Below are 23,124 nucleotides of genomic sequence, written 5' to 3'. Positions count from 1 at the left end.
CATCATTCTTAGCCTAAACTGCTGGATTCTGGGCAGCATCTTCACAATTTCTTTCATGTTCAAAAGGGTGACTAGTGACTTATGGTCTGTTTTGATTTTGAAATGCAATCCCATAACAATCTGAAAATTTTTGCATGTCCAAGCTGCTGCCAATGCTTCTTTTTCTATCACGGCACATCATTGTTCTGTTTCTGTTGGTGACCTAGAGGCATAGTAGACTGGTCTACTCTCCGCACTCCGATCAAGGTAGGAAGGATGTAAATTTGGTGTATCCATCTCATATGCATAATGTTGAGCCCAGCAGGTCCCCATGCTGTTGTCTTCTTCTTAACAATGTCAGCTGCCACTGCAATCAATGGGGGTCTGAGTAGCATAGTTCAGAGACTACATGATGCAGACAGCCTGCTCTTCTAACAGGACCATGCGGTACCAGTCATTATTGCAGCCTTGCTCCAAACGTGGACAAAAGAGCTCAATTCCAAAGGTGAGGTGAGAGTGACTGCCCTTGACTTCAAGGCAGCATTTGACTGAGTGTGGCATCAAGACACCCTAGTAAAATTGAAGTCAATGGAAATTGGGGAGAAAACTCACCATTGGTTGGAGTGATATCTAGCACAAGAGGTTATGGTTGGTGGAGGCCATTCATCTCAACCCAAGGGCATTGTTGCATGAGTTCCTCAGGGCAATGTCTGAAGCCAAATAATCTTCAGCAGCTTCAATAAAAACCTTCCCTTCATCATAAGGACAGAAGTGGTGATGTTCACTGATCATTGCACAGTGTTCAGTTCCATTTGCAACTCCTTAGAAAGTGAAATAGTTTTGTGCCTACATGCAACAAGACCTGACCATTCAGGATTGGGTTGCTAAAACATTTGCACCACAAAAATGCCTGTCAATGACCTTCTCCAACAAGAGAGAATCTAACCAGCTTGCCTTAACATTCAATGGCCTTACCATCACTGAATTGCCCACTACCAACATCTTGGGGGTTACCATTGACCAGAAACTTAACTGGGTCAGCCACATAAATATTGTGGTTCGAAGAGTAGAGCAATGGCTGGGAATTCTGCAGCAAATAACTCACCATCTCACTCTCCAAAGCCTGTTCACCATCTGCAAGGGACAAATCAAGAGTATGATGGAATACTTTCCGCTTGCCTGGGTAAGTGCAGGTCTAATAACATTCAAGAAGCTTGACAACATCCAAGACAAAACAGCCTGCTTGATCGGCAACTCACCTACAACTTTAAACATTCACTCTCTCCACCACCGATGCATAGTGGCACCACTGTGTACATCTACAAGATGCACTGCAGCAACTTGCCAAGGCTCCTTCAATGACACCTTCAAAACCCACTATCTCTACTGCCTAGAAAAGATAGGCAAAGACACATGTGAAGATTACCATCTGAAAGCGCCCTCCAAGTCGCACATCATCCTGGCTTGCAAATAATTCCTGTTCCTTCACTGTCGCTGGATCAAAATCCTGGAACACCCTCCTGACTGCAACAATTCAAGAAGGCAGCTCACCACTAGCTCCTCAAGTGCCATTAGCAATAGAAAATAAATGCTGGTGTTGACAGTGATATTCACATCCTGTGAATGAATAAAAAAAGCAGGCTGTCCCTTTAAGGGGAAGCTGCACTTAAGAACGGTGCTGCAAGTAAATGATGGCAAAATGAATGCCAAGATAAAGAGAGAGTTGTCGGATGACAGAATGGGTGGTGGAGGCATTAATGGTGATGTGGGTAGGAGGAAACATACGAACCATGCAAAATAGGAACAGTAGGCCATTCGGCCCCTTGAGCCTTTTCCACCATTCATTAAGATCTTCTTGTGTTTTGATTTCCACATTCCCATCTATGCCCCCGATAATCTTTGATTCCCTTGCCTAACAAGAATCTAGCTCTGCCTTAAAAATATTCGATGACACTGCCTCCACTGCCTTCTGAAGCAGAGAGTTCCAAAGAAGGACAACCACCAGAGAAAACAATTCTCCTCATCTCTGTCCTAAAAGGGCGATCTCTAATTTTAAAACAGTGCCCCCTAGTTCTGGACTCATCTAAAGAGGAACCATCCTTTCCACATCCACCTTGTCAACACCGTTCAGGATCTTATATATTTCAATCAAGCCACCTCTCACTCTTCTAAATTCCTATGGAAACAAGCCCAGTTGGTCTAACCATTCCTCACAAGGCAACCCACTCATTCCAGGTTTCGATCTAGCAAACCTCCTCTGAACCACCTCTGTCACATTTACATCCTTCCTTAAATAAGGAGGCTAAGGAAAGATCCCAAGGTCCCACATCTACAAGGAGGCTCTCAAGGATCACCTTCAGAAGGGAGCAGGAGCAGGAATGGGTTGCCAGGGAAGTCACATGTTTATGTCTTGGCCTGAAGAACTGGCAGAAGTGGTATAGGAAGTTTAATGACCTCAAGCAGGTGGTCAAGGAGAATGCATTGACATTTCCTACCCAGCACAACCCCAACACTCACCCAGCATCGGTTCCTGGCACTCAGGACTCAGATCTAACATTCAGATATTCTTCCTCGCCATCACACAGTTCCCAGTGCTGCCAGCCTCACACCTCCAGCTATTCAACTGTTGCAGGGACATCAGCCACACACAATGCAACACCATCACTGACATTCTGCCCTCTCTCTTGCAGGACAAGGTGGCACAAAATAGGAGCGAGCAGAGCAGGAGCATAATTGGACAAGGATGCCTGTGTCTTCTGAGCCATACCATATGGTTGTCTGCATCATGAAGCTGCTGTGACAGAGTCTGTGGCATTTGGAATTGATGAGAACATTGAGGATGACAGTATTCCTACCTTATGCCCTTCTAAAGTCAGAGTACACCCATTCTGCTATCTGGCATGAAGTGCAAGCTGCTGATGGTGTGACCATGAACCTCTTGCTTTACACCCTACAGCCCTTCCATCATATCAACATTCCTCTTCTGATTTCCAGCTTCAAACACACAATTACTGTTGCCTCAGAGGCCAAGGGGAGAGAGAGAGCAACCTCAGAGCAATGATGAAGGGGCCTTGCCATTTGATCTGAAACACAATCACTATCTCAGATAATGGCACCACACATGCTTTGGAGGCTAGGATAGGCTTGTGGTCAGTACGTAGTGAGTCATCTGGGCACAAGTGGGCTACAGCCAGGCTAGTAAAAAAGGATGGTTCATTCACCAGCTCTGTGGAGGGTGAGGCTGCAGACAAGTTCTGTTGCAGAGACAGGTGAGGATCATGATCAGGTGGCATGCAGCAAAATGCTGATGGACCAGCTGTGATCGGGAATTTATTGAGTTTTAAATATTACATGCAAAACCACTGCTCATTTCTCACAGTGTACTAATATCAATGCTTTCTACATTTAATATATTGAATAGATCAACAGTTTTTACACTTAAACAATATTACGTCTTAGCTCTTCCTGACAACAAATCAAGCTGAATAAAACAAGTGCTCAAAAAATGAATGGCAATATTAAAATTATCACATGCAGAATTGTCTACTCTGTGACTACGTATGGAATCGTCCTAGGTTTGCATTAAGTGCAATAGTGGGCGGGAAAAAGAACGTTTTACCTGCTAGCCACAACAGCGGCTTTTCACGCTGTATTGTCCCAATCCCGCCTCATTAATCAGGCATTCCCAAGAAACACACCGTTTCACTAGCAGGCGGAGTCTGAATGGTCCGCCAAGCCATTACCTCACCGCTTCCACATGCTGGACGCCATATGTAAAGTGCAGCTGTGTGCATACATCTCAGTGCTTCCAGCCCAGGATATTGCACAGAAGATACGGCCCAAAAAGTCAAGAAGACTGCAGCCCCCCGGATTTAGTGATGAGTCCCTGGGATGCCTTTTGGACGCAGTGGAGGCCGTGATGTCCTCTACCCTTACTATGGCTGCAAGCGGGGCTGCGACATCAACAATCTGGCTCGTGAGGTGGTGGCAGCGGTGGTTAGTGCCAATGCCCTGCAAAAAGAGGACAACCACCCAATGCCTAAAGAGCATGAATGATCTCCTCTGTTCTGCCAGGGTAAGTCACTCTTCTCATCATTCCCAACTCACACAATCACAAACCCACCACACATCCATAGGGATCCCACTCACTTCCAGTTCAACGGACATCACCATTCACTCTCTCGCATATACCTTCATTGTCCTCATCCAGTCCATGGAACCTCTCACCACCCTCACATGCCAGGCATACTTATCATCTGGCCCGGCAGGCGTCCTGCTTACACTCTCTCCATCTGTATTCATGCAGGACAAGCTGGCACACAACAAAAGGGAGAGACCGCAGACTGATGGAGGAATGCCTGAAATCAAGGTCCTCACGGACTATGAAAGTGAGTCATGCAGCTGGCCAGTGATGGGCTGGACCATTCCTGTGCTGACAGTGAGGTCAGCGGTGCTCAAACTGATGAGGCTCCAGCAGTGCAACATTTATCAGATAACCATGCTGTGAGTGATGTATCTTGTTTCTCAGGCCGCTGATATGCACTAATTATCTTTCCCTGCTTTCACAGGCACATCTGGGAAATAGCCGAGGGAGTCCACAACTCAGGTCCTCCAATCAAGCCCCAAAGCCACCTCAGAAGAGGACTCTGCTGAAACCCTCACTGAAGTCCCGTCACAGCGTTCACCCATACCCCCCACCAGCACAGAGGCACACACCTCGGTGGGACCAAGCTTTCAAGTAGCCTCAGGGTCTGTGGCACTTATGGTTTTATGTAATGTGTAGTATACCTTTAAGAAGGATGTTATCAAGGAAGATACATGATCTTGAGTAACCAATAGAACAGTAGTGTGGGCTATCTCTGTAGTCAGTAGTCTGTAGTTAGAAGCAGAAGTATGGAGATAGGGTTTGGTATAGAAGCACACATATGTAGCTGCTGAGTACCTTGTAAATAAACAGAATGTGTTCCACCTAAGGAGTGTCTGCTGATCAACTCTATCTATAGTACCAACTTGGCTATCTCACAAAAAGCGTGCAACTGGGATTCAGAAGTGCCAACAGGGTCACATCCAGAGCACATTGCACTGTCTGATTAACAGCAGGCAGAGGCAGGGACTTCCCAGGGCACTCGGAGGACTGCTGGAAACCAGAAATCTGCCGAGTCAGAGTCAGATGATGAGCCTCTTGACTTGGTGATACCTCAGTTGTTGGAGCTGCAAAGGCAAGAGCTCAGGAACATCAGGAAGGGATGTCCACTGCACTCCTCAGATTGCAAGGCACGATGAAGGAGTCCATTCACCTTCAGTCTGAGGTGATCACGCTGGCATGGCAATGTGGTGAGGTCAACACTGGTAGGATGGCGCTCGCCATGGAGACCTTAGTCCAGGATATCCGTCCTGCACTGCTGTGCGGGCTCAGCTCCATCGCTGACACCATAGTTTGCCTCCAACAGCGTCAATACGAGGTTGGTACAGGGAAGCTCGATCTCATTCCAGCTTCCCCTTCTCCTCAAGGAGTCAGCCAGGGGCCCTCGAGCACTCATAGGGAGGACAATCAGCAGGTGCACACCACAGGGCCATCTACCAGGTTCATCTGAATCTCCTCTTCCTGTAGCCCTGCAAATCCAGCTCCACAGGCTGAGGAGGGTGCCCCTGCCACACAGCAGGACACCAAAAGCAGACCAGGGCCCTCCAGGTCTCAGCCCTCCACAGGACACCCATCAAGGTCATCGTAGATAGGGCGTAGCAGACAGCAGACTACCTCCAACTCCTCTGTGGATGTCATGGGAGCACTAAGATGTAGCATCAGGATTGGGAAAGTAATGAAGGTATAGTTGCACAACCTGGGCAAGGGTGTCAATTGTTTGCACATAATTTTCACTTTATTAATAAACTTTCAAAAATGTCTCCTTGCCTCTAGCTCCTTATCCTGATGAGCTGTGTTTGTGTCACTCAGATGTGAAACCTTGGTCCCTTCAGAAGATAAAGGCAGGTGTCTCAGTCCATGGCCTCTTCCCTGTGCTTTGTGCAACCTTCCCAGCACACTGATGGTGTGCCTTCACCATCACTGGTCACATCACTTATACCTGGACGTCAACGGGGCTTTTTGTTGCTGCCAGAATGCTCTGGGCCAGCAGCACAGAGTTCCATCATTCTCTCTGTGAGCACCTTTGAGGCATGGCTGGCCCCGCCATCTCATCAGCATCTCTGACCACTGACAGTGTGGTCCTGATTGGTTCAGCTCGCGAAGGATACCTTAGGATGAGAAGTGAAAATTTCCCCGCCACATCTCCATATTATCCTGTTCACAGAGTGCAAATGAGGTGCCATCAGCCAGACAGGAGTCAGACATTCACATAAACTATGGAGTATCCCCACTGCATGTCGTCATCATCCTCCTGGAACATAGGGACAATGGGCATCCGCTGCATCTCCATGACAGGAGCATTATCACCTGCAGGGCTATCATGATAGAGCAGGCAATGGGATTGATTGGATTGCTCTATAAAGAGCCTTCTTGGACTTGATGGGCTGATTGCCTCCTTCTGTGCCATAAATGACCCTATGCTACAGCTTAATCACCAGCCAAACATCAGGTTCTTTAAACTGATGGAATGCATCTGCCTGAAACCTTTAATTAGATGCAGGAGAAGTACAGTGTACTTATGTGTCACACTTAATTTTATATTACCAGCTGCTGCAGCCATGTGTTCATCCACACTGAGGAGAAGTTCCCAAGCTGCAGGCTGTATGTCACCATACATGTCTTCAGTCAGTATAGGTGCAGCTTTGATCAACAAAGATAATGGGGCAGGAGAAAGGCTCATCACCTACAAACATGAAAGAAAAGTATCAAATGAAATGTAACCTATAATATGTTGCAGCTGTAATGGAGGTAATTTCACCTACAAAAGACAAGTGCGTTGGAGCCAGGTGGGTTGTTAAAAATTGAAAGAATCTCAAACCCAGTTTTAATGGAAGCAGGAAATAGGCCGGAAGATGGGGGCTGGCCTCTTAATACTATAATGAGGCCATGTGCCTCATACTTAACCTGTCTTCCAGTTTTAACTCTGGGCAGTCATGTTTTGTGGTTTTTGGGAAATCCAGCATCTAAAAAGAGGCGAAAACTGCTTTGTGGAAAAGGTAAGGGGCCTTTACAGCAGTTCTTGTGGCCCAGGAGGAGTAGGAATGTGTTCTACTAGCCCTCCAAGCTTATCTTCTTCCCTGTCTGTCATAGGGCACCTATTTTCCCCCTGCCCACATCCACCACCCAACTGTGACCAGGCCTCCCAGGATCAATGATCAGAATCACCCTTGCTCACCCTCTCATGATCGGAGATCAGTCTCACCTTTGGATCAGGCACCCCCGCCCAATTCAGCAACTTTCCCTGGGATTGGAACCTTCCCAGGGATCGCTAACTGCCCCACCCCAAGGATTATCCACCACACCCCATAAACCCGTGAAGATTCAATCCCTGCAGACAACCTGCTCGAAAAAAATACATATTGTGGAGTTTGGGGAACTCAAACAAAATTCCCCCCCACCCCTCTCCTTTGCCTACAAAGCTTGCCCCAGTCAAGATCGGGGCATATAATACATTACAGTAACTTTAAATTACTTAACTACATATGAAAAAATTGCACAGGGATCAATGCATACAATACTCAGTATGATGCAATACAATATATGCAGTACTTGGTCACAATCTGCGAAGTATAAGATGTACATTAATATTTACCAACAATGTGACAGAATAGACAAAATTAATGAACCCACTAGCAGCAGGAAAATCCGGCAGTGGATCAGAATCCTGCAAGTTAATATAGTGGGCTTTGTTGTGTCTTTTTCACTCTACCCCCACCATAACATCATCCAACACTGACCCCTGCCTCAGCTGATCTGCTGCTGAAACCCTCATCTATTATTTTGTTACCTCAGGACTTGTCTCTTCTAATATTCTCCTGGCCAGCCTGTAATTTTCCACCCTACTCCTGCTTATCCAAAACTTTGCTCCCATACCTTTACTCATGCCAAATCTCATTCACTCATTACCTCAGTGCCTGCTGACCTAGAAGGGCTCATGGTCAGGCATTGCCTCAATTTAAAATGCTCATCCTTACCTTCAAATGCCCTATCTCTGAGCTCCTCCAGCCCTACAATTCTTCAAACTCTCGGTGCTCCCCCAATTTTGTGCATCCCCCATTTTAGTGGCTCTACCATTGGAAGCCATGCTTTTAGCTATCTTGACCCCAAGCTCTGGAATTTCTCCCTAAACTTCTGTCTCTCTACCTCTCACTCCTTCTTTAAGATGCTCTTCAAAATTTATCTCTTTGACCAACCTTTGTCCTGGTATCATCTTCGGTGGCTTGATGTCAATATGTCTTTATTGATAACGCTATTGTTAAGTGCCTTGGGGTGTTTTGCCTCATTAAAGGTACCATATAAATGCACATTGTTGTTGACACAATAGCTTGAAGTTCCAGTAGTACTAATCAGCAGTGGTAAATGGCCTGGGTTCAGGAAAGGCAAATGTCTAACCACTTTAGCCCCATCCTAATTCCTATTGTCATTTTTGGTAAACAAATGCAAATGAGGCATTCTCTAGGTGCCATGGTGAAGGCACAAGAGAATTTAAGGCACCAAAACTAAATCTTTGCAGGTGCAGTTAAGAGCTTATTGCCCAGTTATTTTATTGCTTTTATTTTGTATTGTTATTGTTAGTTTCTTCATCATCAACATTCATGTATTTGGCTGAGGCTTTCTCTCTCCTTGTACAATGTTTCCCGATTGGAACTTCTCTGTACTTGCTTCTTGGAAGAAGAGGATGAAGAGCAATACTAAGCTACTGAGACTGCACCAGATGTGCAAAGTATTACGCCTCTGCACCAGAGTACACAGGCAGGGGTTTGAGATCAAGGGGCAGTTTCTACAGAAGTGTCATTTTCTAAAGGAAGGTATGACAGAGCTATGCACTTACTATAAGGTGACTAACAGCTCACATAAAGTATCACTGTCCTGGTGGCTTTTAAGATCACCAATGGTATTAATTCCTCTGCCGAGGCCATTTGAAGCTGCCACTGGAGACATCAATAAGATTTTACATAAGATTATAAAGGATCAAATGCTCTGTTTGTGATCTGCTTCCACTTGGACAACACGGAGCAACATGAAAAGCTGCTTCAAGTTAATAGAGTGGTAGCATTCCCAACAGTTGAAGTTGCACCCCCATAGCCAAAGGTACTTCTGGCTCAACATCTATACCTACATTACGAGAAAGGATTCTACTCTCAATATGCAGCTCACCATAAGTAAGTGAAAGACAGAATTTACATCCATACAGCATCTTTCAATTCTCAGCAACAGCCAAAGCATTTCAGAATCAATTAGTTACTTGTTAACCACATAAAAAAAAATAATGAGATGAATTACAAAGAATTTACAGCAGAGAAACAGACAATTTGGACCAACAATTTCCTGTCACGCAGAGAAAGAAAGTCATCTCTTGATTGACACATCTAAAACTGCATTAACTGTCCATCTTGTCCTTCTCATGTTTTTTTTCTGTGCATCAAATGAAACTGCTCCTATTCTTGCCAACTTTCAAAGCTTGTTGCATTCCAATTTGGATTTTATTGTGAATAACAAAAAGTAATCTTGCAGGCTTCTAGTATTCTTCCTTGGTGCCATCATGTAATCTGTGACCTCTTACCTATAACCTTATAACCTTCCGCTTCTCCTAGGTGCTGTCTGCGTGTCAGAAGTTTGTGAGGTACATGGCTGCTGCATTTCTAGGGACTGAGGCGGCCTATATTACATGCGAACTGAGTTCCAAGATGGGTGATGGAATTCTTGTGCTGCTGCACAAACAGTATGCCCTTGTATCTTTTCAGCCACATTTGCTGACACTGTAGGAGGTTAGTTGGGGGCTGTGTAGGAGCTGGAAGACAGCAGTCTCAGACAGACTCTTCCTGCCATACCACTAACACTGGTCACTTTCTCTGCATCATCAGCGATCCATAGAAGAACAGACATAATGGTATAAATGAAATAAGGTTAGTCCCGTATGATGCTTGTCAGCAACCCAGCACTAATACTTTGCAGGTTGGTAAATCCAACCTTCACATATTGGCACCTGAGACCTCTATTGATTATTGCTGAGAAAAAAGAGATGCTGTCGAAGCTTTTCATCATGCACACATCAGGACAGACACAAGAATGTCAAATTTCAAAAGGAGGAACAGCAACAATTTATACTGCATGATAAAAGGGAGCTGATTGGTTGGCAAGTTGACTCTGATTGGTCAAGACATTGCCATGGAGAATGTACCATGGAACTATTGTCCTCCACGGTTTTCACAGAATCACACAGTGCGGAAGAGGCCCTTCGGCCCATCAAGTCTGCACCGACACATGAGAAACACCTGACCTACCTAACTAATTCCATTTACAAGCTCTTGGCCCATAGTCTTGAATGTTATGATGTGACAAGTGCTTATCCAGGTACTTTTTAAAGTATGCGAGGCAACCCACCTCCACTACCCTCCCAGACAGCGCATTCCAGACCGTCACCACACTCTGGGTAAAAAAGTTTTTCCTCACATCCCCACTAAACCTCCTGCCCCTCAACTTGAACTTGTGTACCCTCATGACTGGCCCTTCAATGAATGGGAACAACATAATCTTGTACACCTTGATCAAGTTGCCCCTCAGTCTTCTCTGCTCCAACAAAAACAACCCAAGTCTATCCAACCTCTCTTCATAACTTAAATGTTTCATCCCAGGCAATATCCTGGTGAATCTCCTCTGCACCCCCTCCACTGTAATCACATCCTTCCTATAGTGTGGTGACCAGAACTACTCCAGCTGTTGCCTCACCAAGGTTCTATTAAACTCCAACATGACCTCCCTACTTTTGTAATCTATGCCTTGATTGATAAAAGTGTCCCATATGTCTTTTTCACCATGCCGTGTCATGCCGTTCATTAAGTACTTCCTTGACAAATTACTCCTTCCAAAGTGTATCATCTCACACTTTTCAGGGTTAAATTCCATCTGCCACTTATCTGCCCATTTGACCATCCCGTCTATATCTTCCTGTAGCCCAAGACACTCAACCTCACTGTTAATCACCCAGCCAATCTTTGTGTCATCCGCAAACTTACTGATCCTACCCCCCACATTCTCATCTATGCCGTTTATATAAATGATGAATAATAGGGGATCCAGCACAGGTCCCTGTGGTATGCCACTGGACACTGGCTTCCAGTCACTAAAGCAGCCTTCTGTCATCACCCTCTGTCTCCTACAACTAAGCCAATTTTGAATCCACCTTATCAAATTACCCTGTATCCCATGTGCATTTGCCTTCTTTATAAGTCTCCCATGTGGAAATTTGTCAAAGGCTTTGCTGAAATCCATATAAACTACATCAACTGCACTACCCTCATCTACACACCTGGTCACCTCCTCAAAAAATTCAATCAAATTTGTTAGGCATGACCTCCCTCTGACAAAGCTATGCTGACTATTCCTTATCAAACTTGCGTTTCCAAGTGGAGATATATTCTCTCTTTCAGAATTTTCTCCAATAGTTTCCCTACCACTGACGTGAGATTCACTGGTCTGTAGTTCCCTGGCTTATCTCTACAACCTTTCTTAAATAGCAGAACCACATTAACTGTTCTCCAGTCCTCTGGCACCTCCCCCGTGGCCAGAGAGGAATTAAAAATTTGGGTCAGAGCCCCTGCGATCTCCTCTCTTGCCTCCCTCAGCAGTCTGGGACACAAATTATCCAGACCTGGAGATTTGTCCATTTTTAAGCCTGCCACTTGTCACTCCCTATATCAATTTGCTCAAGAACCTCGCAGTCTCTCTCCCCAAGTTCCATACTTTCATCCTCATTCTCTTGGGTGAAGATGGACGTGAAGTATTCGTTCAACACTCTACTGATGTCCTCTGGCTCCACCCATAGATTGCCCCCTTGGTTCCTAATGGGCCCTACTCTTTCCCTGGTTATCCTCTTCCCATTGATATACTTATAGATTATCTTAGGATTTTCCCTACTTTTACCAGCCAGAGCTTTCTCATATTCCCTTTGCTCTCCGAATTGCATTTTTACGCTCCACCCTGCACTTTCTGTACTCCACTAATGCCTCTGCTGATTTACTCCCCTTGTACCTGTTAAAAGCCTCTCTTTTCCTTCTGATTGTATCCTGAATGTCTCTGATCATCAATGGTTCTCTGGGCTTGTTACTTCTTCCTATCACCCTAGAGGGAGCATGATGAGCCTGTACCTTCCCCATTTCCTTTTTGAATGCTCTTCTGTAGATTTCCCCATAAGTCGCTATTCCCAGTCTACCTTGGCCAGATCCTGCCTTATTTTACTGAAATCCACTCTTCCCCAAACCAAAACATTTTTTTGCAACTTGTCTATTTCTCTGTCCATAACAAGCTTAAATTGTACTATGTTGTGGTCGCTATCACTAAAATGCTCGCCCACCACCACCTCAGCCACCTATCCGGTTTCATTCCCCAGAATTAGGTCCAGCAATGCACAGTCCCTTGTTGGACCCTCTAAATATTGACCTAAGAAGTTCTCCTGTACACATTTCAAGAAATCCACTCCATACAAGCCCTTACCACTATGTCTATCCCAATTAATGTGGGGAAAGTTGACATCACCTAACATAATTACCCTATTATTATTGTTTTACACACCTCCGCAAATTGTGTACATATTTGCTCCTCAAATTCCCATTGACTATCTGGGGGGTCTACAATAAACAATGTGGCTGCCCCTTTTTTACTCCTAAGCTCTACCCACAAAGCTTTATTCGATGCCCCCTACAAGATATCATCTCTCCAGTAACTGACTCCTTAACTAATAATGCAATTCTATCTCCTCTTTTACATCCTCCCGTCTCGCCTAAAGATTCTATATCTCAGAATGCTGAGCTGCCAATCCTGCCCTTTACTCAACTCTGTGATGGCTACTATATCACAATTCCACGTGTCAATCCTCACCCTTAAATCATCCGTTTTACCTGTAATACTCCTGGCATTAAAGTAGAGGCCATCCAGCCTTGCCTTACCCCCCTTGAAACTTAATACAGCTGTACTCCCCCTGACATGATTGTTTTACTGTATTATGATGTGTCCCTATTCTGCTAACTTTCTGTGTCCCCTCCCCCTGCCAAATTAGTTTGATTCCTCCCAACAGCACTAGCAAACATGCCCACAAGGTTGTTAGTCCTGCTCTGGTTCAGATGTAGACTGTTCCACTTGTACAGGTCCCACCTTCCCCAGAAAACGGTCACAGTGATCCAGGAATCTAAAACCCTCCCTCCTGCATCAACTCTTAAGCCACATATTCATCTGCACTATTCTCCTATTTCTGTGCTCATTGAGTGCCTTCAAGGAAGAAGGGGAGGTAAAGAGGCAGGAAAGTTTAGGAAAGGAATTTGTGAGCTTAGGGCCTTGACAGTTGAAGCCACGGCCACCAATGGTGGAAGATTAAAATCAGGAGGCCAGAATGAGAGGAGTGCAGATACATCAGAGGGTTGTCAAGTTGGAGATTACAAAGATGGGGTGGGGGGGGGAAAGGGCCATGGAAGGACTTGAAAAAAAGGATAAGAATTTTTAAATTGAGGCATAGCTTAAATGGAAACCAATATAGGTCAATGAGCACAAGGGTTATGGATGAACAAGACTTGTAGAGTTTTGAATTACCTCAGATTTATGGATGGTAGAGACCTGCCAGATATGCATTGGAATGGTTAATTCTGGAGGTAATGAAGGCATAGCATGAGATTTCAGCAGCAGATGAGCTGAGGCAGGGGCCAGGTCAGGTGGTGTTACAGAGGTGGAAATAGGCAGTTTTAGTGACGGTGTGAATATTTGGTTGGAAGCTCAGCTTGGCATCAAATATAACACCAAGGTTGTGAATAGTCTGGTTCAGCCTCATTCCATTGCCAGGGAGAGATGGAGTCGATGGCTCAGGAACAAGGTTTGTGGTGGGAGCTGAAGACAATACCCTTTTTCTTCCCAATAGTCAAATAGAGGAATTTTCTGTTCATCCAGTATTTGATGCTTGACAAGCAGTCTGACAATCTAGAGACAGTGGAGGGGTTGAGAGAGGCGGCAGTGAGAATGAGCTGGGTGTTGTCAATGTACATATCAAAACTGACCCTGAATTTTTGGATGATATCATCAAGTGCCAGCATGTAAATGAAAAATAGAAGGGGGCCAAGGATAGATCATTTGGTAACACCAGTGGTAAAAGTGTGGGTGGGAAGAGAAGCCATTGTAGGTGATCCTTTATCTGGTGATTTAAGGGGAACTGATCAGGTAAATAGAGAGAACTACATTCGCTGGTTGGAAAGCCCAGGGCTAAGTGGCATGATATAAAAACTAGAGTCAGGCCTTTCACGAGTAAAATTATAAAATACTTTTACACATAAAAGGTAGTAGAAGATTGAAACGCTCCTGCAAACAGCAATTAATGCTAGATCAATTGTAATTTAAAATCTGAGGTTGATAGATTTTTGTTATCTAAAAGAATTAATGATATTTAAGGACAAGATAAGTATATGGAGTTGGTCGAACAATAGCCATGATCTCACTAAATGGAAAAATAGACTTGAGGGCCTAACTGGCCTATTCTTGTTCCCATGTTCCTCTGGCTTTAATTCATTAGAGAAGAATGGAACCAGGTGAACTCAGTTCCATCCAGCTGGATGACAATAGAGAGAAATTGAAGGAGGATTGTGTGGTCACATGTGTTAAACATAGGTTGAGAAGGCTGAGGAGGGATAGGTGACTTTGATTTGAACTGTTTCAAGACTGTGACAGGGCTGGGTGCCTAGCTGGAGGGATTCTAACATGAAGTACCAGGAAAGGTGGGTATAGATTTGGGAGGTGACAATGCATCCAAGAACTGTGGCGAGGAAAGGGATGTTAGAGATGGAGCAGTTGTTTGCAAGGACATAGAGGTCAAGGGTTGTTCTTTTGAGGGGAGGGATGACGATGACAGATTAGGAGAGGGAGACAGTATCTGACAATATCAGCTATGGGAGCAGGAAGGGAAGTTAGTTGATCAGTAGTTTAGTGGGAATAGGGTCAAAGGAGCAGAAGGTGTGTCTCATGAATAAGATGAGCTCAGAGAGGGCATGAGGGGAGATGGAAGAGAAACTAGAGAATGATGCAACTTCAGTACTAAAACAGGTTGCAATCTTAAAGGAAGTTTGGGCCAGCGGGCTAGGGGAAGCAAAGGAGATGGCAAAGGATGGCCTCAAACTAGTGATAATGAAATCAGTAAGCTCTTCACACATAACGTTTGAACTGAGGGTTGGGGAGGCAGGGGAGAGGGGTTTAAGAGGATTGTAGTGCAGAAAATAAGCCAGGAGTTATCTTTGCAGTTTAGAATGATCCAGGAATTGTGAGCAGTTTTGGCAGATGAGACCAGGACCTGGTGGTGCTTTATGTGGTCTAACCAAATACAGCGGTGGATGGCTGAACCAATTGTCCACCATAGCCGTGCAAGTCTGCATCCGTTAGACTTAAGGGAAGCAGAGATAAGGGCTATACTAGGAGGAACAGCCATGGTGAAAGAGTGTAATGATTTTAATGGGGTCTAGGTCATCAAACGTTGAAGTGATTGTGTGGTTGAGCAGATCAGTAGCAGCAGAAATATGGTGAAGGGAGGGCCAAGGGCTAGACAGTGGGATCATGAATGAACAGTTGTAAGCAAACTGGTAGAGAACATTTTCCCATGGTCAGACACAAAAAATGAAGTAGGGTTGTGAGGGGGTTAGATAACAATACAAGGAAGTGATCAGAAATATCCTTATCTGAGATTGAAATGACAAGAGTCATGAGGTCATGCAAGATCAAGGGAGTGGCCCTGAATATAGATTGGGATTGTCCTGGGAGGGGGTGGGGTGGGGTGGGTTCTTGTGGAGTTGGAGGAGGTAGCAGAAATAGCCAGGGGTGAGCCTAGACCATGGGGAGCATTGAAAGACAAGTGAGAATTATAAATTTGATGTGCTAGAACACTACAGTGCTGCAAGGGATTTTTTCTGAGTGGGAAAAATGGACCAATTTTTGTACCTTGAATAAGTTATCATTAATAAATTAGAATGATAACATGCATGCATCAGATTTTAGCCCCAGAGTAAAAGCAAAAGCAGCAAATAACTTCATAACCATACCTGAGTCCTAATGTATTTCAACATTCCAGAATCCTTTTTTCCTTCCAAACTTGTAACAGGGATTCTTTTTTTCAAAGAAGGTGTACGAAGGCATGACTTTTCAGAACACTGGAGAGGAAAAGCTAATCAATAAATATTTAACTGCACTTTAAAGTTGATAGCTTAGAATGTCTGCTGTTGGTATTGCTTTTGCATAAATAACAATTGTTAACAATCTATTAATGGACTGCTTTTTCTACCAACAAATACAAGGACAACAACATTTATTTGTTATTCATGAAGGAAAGGGGAACTAAGGTGTATTTGTTGAACAACCCACACCCTTCAGCCTTCTCATTCTAAAACAGCTCTGGATTTCCAAGCAGCAGTAGTCACTGTGCAGCATCAGGGAGGTTAAATGTTTCCTGGATCTCATGGTTGAGCAAGTGGCCATCTCATAGGCAGTGGGAGTCCAGGATAGAAGCTGGGTGGGCATCCAGAAGGGTAAGAAGAGGCAGCCAATGCAAGAGTCTTTGGAGTGTGTGCCACTCTCAAACTGGTACTCACCACTGGAGGCCGCTGGGAATGACAGCACCTTGAAGGAATGCAGTCCAGACCATGGCACCTATGGGAAAGGGACTGCACAAAGAGGGATATGCAAAGTGTAGAAATGCAGTCGTTTTAGGAAATTCTATAGTTAGAGGGACAGGGAGGCAATTCTATAACTGTCAGCATAAGTCCCACATGGTGTGTTGCCTCCCTGGTGGCAGGGTAAAGGATATTATGCAGAGGGTGAAGTGTATGCTGCAGGGAGATGAGAGCGAGCCAGAAGTTGTAGCACATGTCAGTACCAATGACATAGAGAGATCAAACCTTCAAGGGCAAGAAAGGAAGTTAAGAATAGGACCTTGAAGGTAGTAATCTCTGGATTACTCCCCATGCAATGAGCTAGCAAGGGTAGAATAGGACAATAGGGAGGATGAAGGTGTGGTTTGAGGCATGGTGTGGGAGGGACGGCTTCAGATTCTTGGGGCATTGTGACCTAGTTCTGGGACAGGAGGCATCTATTCAAAAGAGACAGGTTACACCTCAGAAGGAATGGACCAATCAAATAGGATAATGTTAGAGTAAAGAGTAAGAAACAGGAGGATTAGATTAGTAATGGAAGAGAGCAAGGGACAATCTAAAGTTGAAATTCTAAACTTGAAGACGGTTAACTTCAATGCAATGAAAGCGATATAGCCTGGGTAAAATGGAACCAAGGACCGACAGGAAAAATGGTGACAGAACAATAGATGACCTTTAAGGAGGAGATGTTTCAGTACAGGCTAGATTCATTCCAACAAGGGTGGAAGGTAGGGAAAGCAAAGCCAGGGCTCCCTGAATGTCAAGGGTGATAAAGAATCTGATAAAACAAAAAAAAAGAGCAGCATGTCATATGAATTCATTAAATGAGAGCTGGGCCAAATAAAATAAGTTAAGAGGGGGAGTGAAAGGGGAGTGAAGAGGAAAAAAAGACTAGCAAAGAGAGAACATGAGAATAGAATGGCAGTTAACATAAAAGGGGCCCAAAAACCTGACTATTCGCTTACTATTTACATGCTGGTAGAAGAGATGGAGTGGAGCTTATTACGGACAAAGAGGATAATATACACTTTGAGGTACTGGGCAAAGCTAGCATAATTAATTGGCGCTCTGTATTGGTGTTTACTAAGGAAGAGAATGCTGACTAAATGGGAAGAGGATAACTAGGGAAAGAGTAGGGCCCATTAGGGACCAAAGGGGCAATCTACGGGTGGAGCCAGAGGACATCAGTACAGTGTTGAATGAATACTTCACATCGAGCTTCATCCAAGAGAATAAGGATGAAGGCATGGAACTCAGGGAGAGAGACTGCGAGGTTCTTGAGCAAATTGATATAGGGAGTGACAAGGTACTGGAGGTGTTGGCAGGCTTAAAAATGGACAAATCTCCAGGTCCAGATGATTTGTGTCCCAGATTGCTGAAGGAGGCAAGGGAGGAGATCGCAGGGACTCTGACCCAAATTTTTAATTCCTCTCTGGCCACAGGGGAGGTGCCAGAGGACTGGAGAACAGCTAATGTGGTTCCGCTATTTAAGAAGGGTTGTAGAGATAAGCCAGGGAACTACAGACCAGTGAATCTCACATCAGTGGTAGGGAAACTATTGGAGAAAATTCTGCAGGAGAGAAACTATCTCCACTTGGAGAGGCAATGTTTGATCAGGGATAGTCAGCATAGCTTTGTCAGAGGGAGGTCATACCTAACAAATTTGATCAAATTTTTTGAGGGGGTGACCAATTGTGTAGATGAGGGTAGTGCAGTTGATGTAGTTTATATGGATTTCAGCAAAGCCTTTGACAAAGTTCCACATGGGAGACTTATAAAAAAGGCAAAAGCACATGGGATACAAGATAATTTGATAAGGTGGATTCAAAATTGGCTTAGTTGTAAGAGAAAGAGGGTGATGACAGAAGGCTGCTTTAGTGACTGGAAGCCAGTGTCCAGTGGCGTACCACAGGGATCTGTGCTTGGTCCCCTATTATTCGTCATTTATATAAACGACATAGATGAGAATGTGGGGCGTAGGATCAGTAAGGTTGCGAATGACATCAAGATTGGCCAGGTGATTAACAGTGAGATTGAGTGTCTTGGGCTACAGGAAGATATAGACGGGATGGTCAAATGGGCAGATAAGTGGCAGATGGAATTTAACCCTGAAAAGTGTGAGATGATACGCTTTGGAAGGAGTAATTTGACAAGGAAGTATTTAATGAATGGCATGACACTAGGAAGTTCTGAGAAACAAAGGGACCTTGGCATGTGTGTCTGTGGATCTCTGAAGGCGGAGGGGCATGTTAGTGGGGTGGTGAAAAAGACATATGGGACACTTGCCTATATCAATTGAGGCATAGATTGCAAAAGTAGGGAGGTCATGTTGGAGTTGAATAAAACCTTGGTGAGGCCACAGCTGGAGTACTGTGTGCAGTTCTGGTCACCACACTATAGGAAGGATGTGATTACACTGGGTGCAGAGGAGATTCACCAGGATGTTGCCTGGGATGAAACATTTAAGTTATGAAGAGAGGTTGGATAGACTTGGGTTGTTTTTGTTGGAGCAGAGAAGACTGAGGGACGACCTGGTCGAGTGTACAAGATTATGAGGGGCATGGACAGGTTGGATAGGGAGCAGCTTTCCCCTTAGTTGAAAGGTCAGTCACGAGGGGACACAAGTTCAAGTTGAGGGGCAGGAGGTTTAGGGGGGATGTGAGGAAAAACTTTTTTACCCAGAGGGTGGTGATGGTCTGGAATGCATTGCCTGGGAGGGTAGTGGAGGGGGGTTGCCTCACACCCTTTAAAAAGTACCTTGATGAGCACTTAGCACACCATAACATTCAAGGCTATAGGCCAAGTACTGGTAAATGTGATTAGGTAGGCAGGTCAGGTGTTTCTCACGTGTCGGTGCAGACTTGATCGGCCGAAGGGCCTCTTCTGCACTGTGTGATTCTGTGAAAACATTGGTGGAAAGAGAGATGATAGAAATAGAGGTAATGGAAAACTGATAGGCGGAATGTACTGAAAAGGCTGGCTATGCTTGGAGTGGATAAGTCACCTGATTCGAATGGCTTGCATTCCATGTTGCTATCTGAATGGTGTGTGCAGATAGCAGAAAGATTTTCCATAATCTTCCAATATTCCTAGGGTGGGGAGGGGTTGGATGGTGTGGGGAGTGCCAGAGGATTGGAGAGTGGCAAATGTGACACCCTTATTAAAGAAAGGATGTAAGGACAGTCCAAGTAACGACAGGCCGGTCAGTTTAATATCAGTGGTGGCCAAGGTTTAATAAATAATTATCAGGAAAAAGAAAAGAAACTGGTACTTGGCTAAGCTTGAGATAATTAAGGAGAGCTAACTTGGATTTGAAAAAGGCAGATTGTGTTTGACTGAGCTAAATTTTTTGTTGAAATAAAAGAGAATGTTGATGAATAAAATGTAGTCAATGCTATCTATATGGATTTTAAGAAAGTGTTTGACAAAGCGCCACATAAAGGGCTGGTTAAAAAAAGAGACTCATGGAATAGAGAGGTCAGTGTCAACTTGTATTAAAAAATGGCTTAAGCGCAAAAAATAGCAAGTTGAGGTAAATAGTTGTTTTTCGACTGGAGGGTGAAAGACAGTGGTACTTCAAGGCTGAGTGCTGTGACCACTGCCTATACATATATAAATGACTTGGATACTGGAACACAGAGCAAATTTTCAAAATTTGCCAATGATACCATGGTCAGAGGTATGACAAACAGTGAGGGCATAGAAAGGTTAGCAGAATGGGTAGACAAGTGGCAGCTGGAATTTAATACAGACAAGTATGAGCTGCATTTTGTCAGAAGGGATAGGGAGAGACAATGTAAATTTAATGGCACAGCTCTAAAGAGTGTGCAGGGACAGATGCACTTGGCTTTCATGTGCATAGATCTTTGAAGATGGAAAGACATATTAAGAGTAGTTAACAAAGCAGATAGAATCATAGGCTTCCTAGATGTAGGTATTGAGTTCAAAAGCAGCAATGTTATGCTTAACCTTTATAAAGCTCTAGTTGGACTACAAATAGAGTATTGTATCCAGTTCTGGTCATGTGAAAGTCCTTGAGTGGATGCAGAGGAGATTTTACTAGAATGGTTCCGGGGATGAGGAATTTTAGCAAGGTTAGTATCGGGAAACTGGGTTTGTTCCATTTGAAGCAAAGGAGACTGAGGGGAGAGGTGCACAAGATTATGGCCTGGATTAAATAGCGGGTGGGTGATGAAGGGTACTAATGAAAGATCATCATCTTGAAATGTTAACTTTGTTTCTCTCCACAGATGCTGCCTGAGCTGCTCAGTTTTTCCAGCAGTTTTTGTTTTCATAACTGAATTTATTTAGTGTCTTTAATGTGGGAAAACTTCCTAAGTTGCTTCAAAAAGACATAAGGGAAAAATGAACACTGAGCCAAAGAATGAGCTATTTGGAGACTGACCAGCAGCTTGGTCAAAGATGCAAGTTTTAAGGAGGGTCTTTCATGATGAGTGGAAGGTAGAGAGCATGAGGAGTTTAGGGACAGAATTCTAGAGCATTGGACCTAGGCAGCTGACGGCACAGCCGTCAATGATTAAGCCAATGGAGGTAAGGGGCTTTCCTCCAAGAAACAGGAAGTCCTTGAGGGATGGGGCTTGTAGAGAGACAGAGAAAGGGAGGGGTGAATTGAGGCCATGGAAAGCATTAACACATGAGGATGAGAATTATAAACATGAGACAGTCAGGGACTGCAATAGCAGAAGTGATGGGCCAGCTCCTGGGATACAGAAGAGTTTTTGATTATTTGAAATTTATATCGGGTGGAAGATGGGATGCCAGCCAGGAAAACTTTGGAATCGTCAAAATTGGAGGTAGCAGGGGTATGAATAAAGATTTCAGTGGCAGATTGGCTGAGCCAGAAGTGGGCAGTGTTGGAGTCAAAATCAAAGCTAACAAGATGATGATTTGTCTGTTATTACAAGAGTGCGGGTATTGAGAAAAGATGGTTAAATTAGTCTAAGGAGCAGGAGAGTTGCGTGAGAATGGATTTCACAGAACTTGCATATGTTCTGGGCTGTTTGTGGGACCAGTATATAATCAGCACATGAAGAGGAAGAATCTGCAGGGCTATGGGGCTTAGGTAAATTGCCCCTTTGGTGAGCCAGCACAGACATGACAGGCCAAATATCCTCTTTCTGTGCTATAACCATTCTGTGATTCTGCAAATTGAAATGGCTTACTGCTGAGCAGGGATGCATTGTGAAGCAGGTATAAGGCAAAAATCTCTCCACAGATCAGAAACTTAACCTGTGTGCCTAATGGTCTGGGCCATGTTGACCAGGTCACTGCAGTTATAGTAATAACATGATTGGAGGAGCTTAAGTGGACTATATTACCTTGGCAATGGAATGATTAGGTGAGATTGAGAGCACCTAGGTGCATCTTGCTATCATTTTTCTTTATTTGTTCATGGGATGTGGGTATTGCTAGCATGACCAACATTTATTAGACGTCCATAATTTCCTTTAAGAAGCTGATTGTTAGGCATCTTCTTGAATCACTGTATTCCATGTAGTTTAGATGGCTTTTTGCGTGTTGTTGGAGCTAAACTCAGGAAGGCAAGTGGGAAGTATTCCATCACATTCCTAACTTAAGCTTTGAAGATGGTGGAGAGGGTTTGAGGAGTCAGGAGGTGAGTTACTCACCACAGAGTTCTGAGCCTCTGACCTATTCTTGTAGCCAAAGTATTTTTGAGGCTTATTCAGTTAAGTTTCTGATCAATGGTAACCCCAGGATGATGATGGTGGGTAATGTCAATGAATGTCAAAAGGAGGTGAATAGACTTTCTCTTGTTGGGTATGGTCATTGCCTGGCACTTGTGTAACATGAATATTACTTGCTACTTATCAGCCCAAGCCTGAATGTTGTCCAGATCTTGTATGCAGGCTGCGCTGTGTTTTTATCTGCAGAGTTGTAAATGGAACTGTGCATTGTGCAGTCATCAGCCAACATCTCCTTATAATGGAGGGAAGATCATTGACGGAGCAGTTGAAAGTGGTTGGATTGAGGACACTACTCTCAGCTCCTTGATTCCATACTCTGTCAAATGCTGTCTTGATGTCAAGGGCAGTCACTCTCATCTCGCCTCTGGAGTTCAGCTCTTTTGTCCATGTTTGGATTAAGGCTGTAATGTGGTCTGGAGCTGAACTCAGCATTAGTGAGCAATTTATTGGTATGTGCTGCTTGATAGCATATAAATGACACCTTCCATCACCTTGCTGGTGATTGAGAGCAGACTGATGGGGTGATAATTGGCCGGATTGTATGAGCCCTGTTTTCTGTGGACAAGATATACCTAGGCAATTTTCTACTTTGTCGGGTAGGTGCCAG

The 23,124-nt window shown here is 44.3% G+C and overlaps 1 protein-coding gene across 1 annotated transcript in view; it reads right to left on the bottom strand.

Annotated features, from left to right (window-relative positions):
- Nucleotides 1-23,124, bottom strand: part of LOC121284720 (protein unc-80 homolog) — a 542,332-nt gene that overhangs the window by 217,446 nt on the left and 301,762 nt on the right. Inside the window, exons 31-32 of the mRNA XM_041200272.1 lie at nucleotides 16,186-16,293; nucleotides 6,668-6,806 (exon numbers count right to left, since the gene is read on the bottom strand). Of these exons, the coding sequence (XP_041056206.1) occupies nucleotides 6,668-6,806; nucleotides 16,186-16,293 (247 nt within the window). The remainder of the gene's footprint in view (nucleotides 1-6,667; nucleotides 6,807-16,185; nucleotides 16,294-23,124) is intronic.

The sequence above is a fragment of the Carcharodon carcharias genome, chromosome 12 (genome assembly GCF_017639515.1).
Source record: "Carcharodon carcharias isolate sCarCar2 chromosome 12, sCarCar2.pri, whole genome shotgun sequence".
Classification (NCBI taxonomy): Eukaryota; Metazoa; Chordata; class Chondrichthyes; order Lamniformes; family Lamnidae; genus Carcharodon; species Carcharodon carcharias.
Note: the sequence above shows the minus strand (reverse complement) of the source record. Positions and strands in the feature narration are given on the sequence as shown.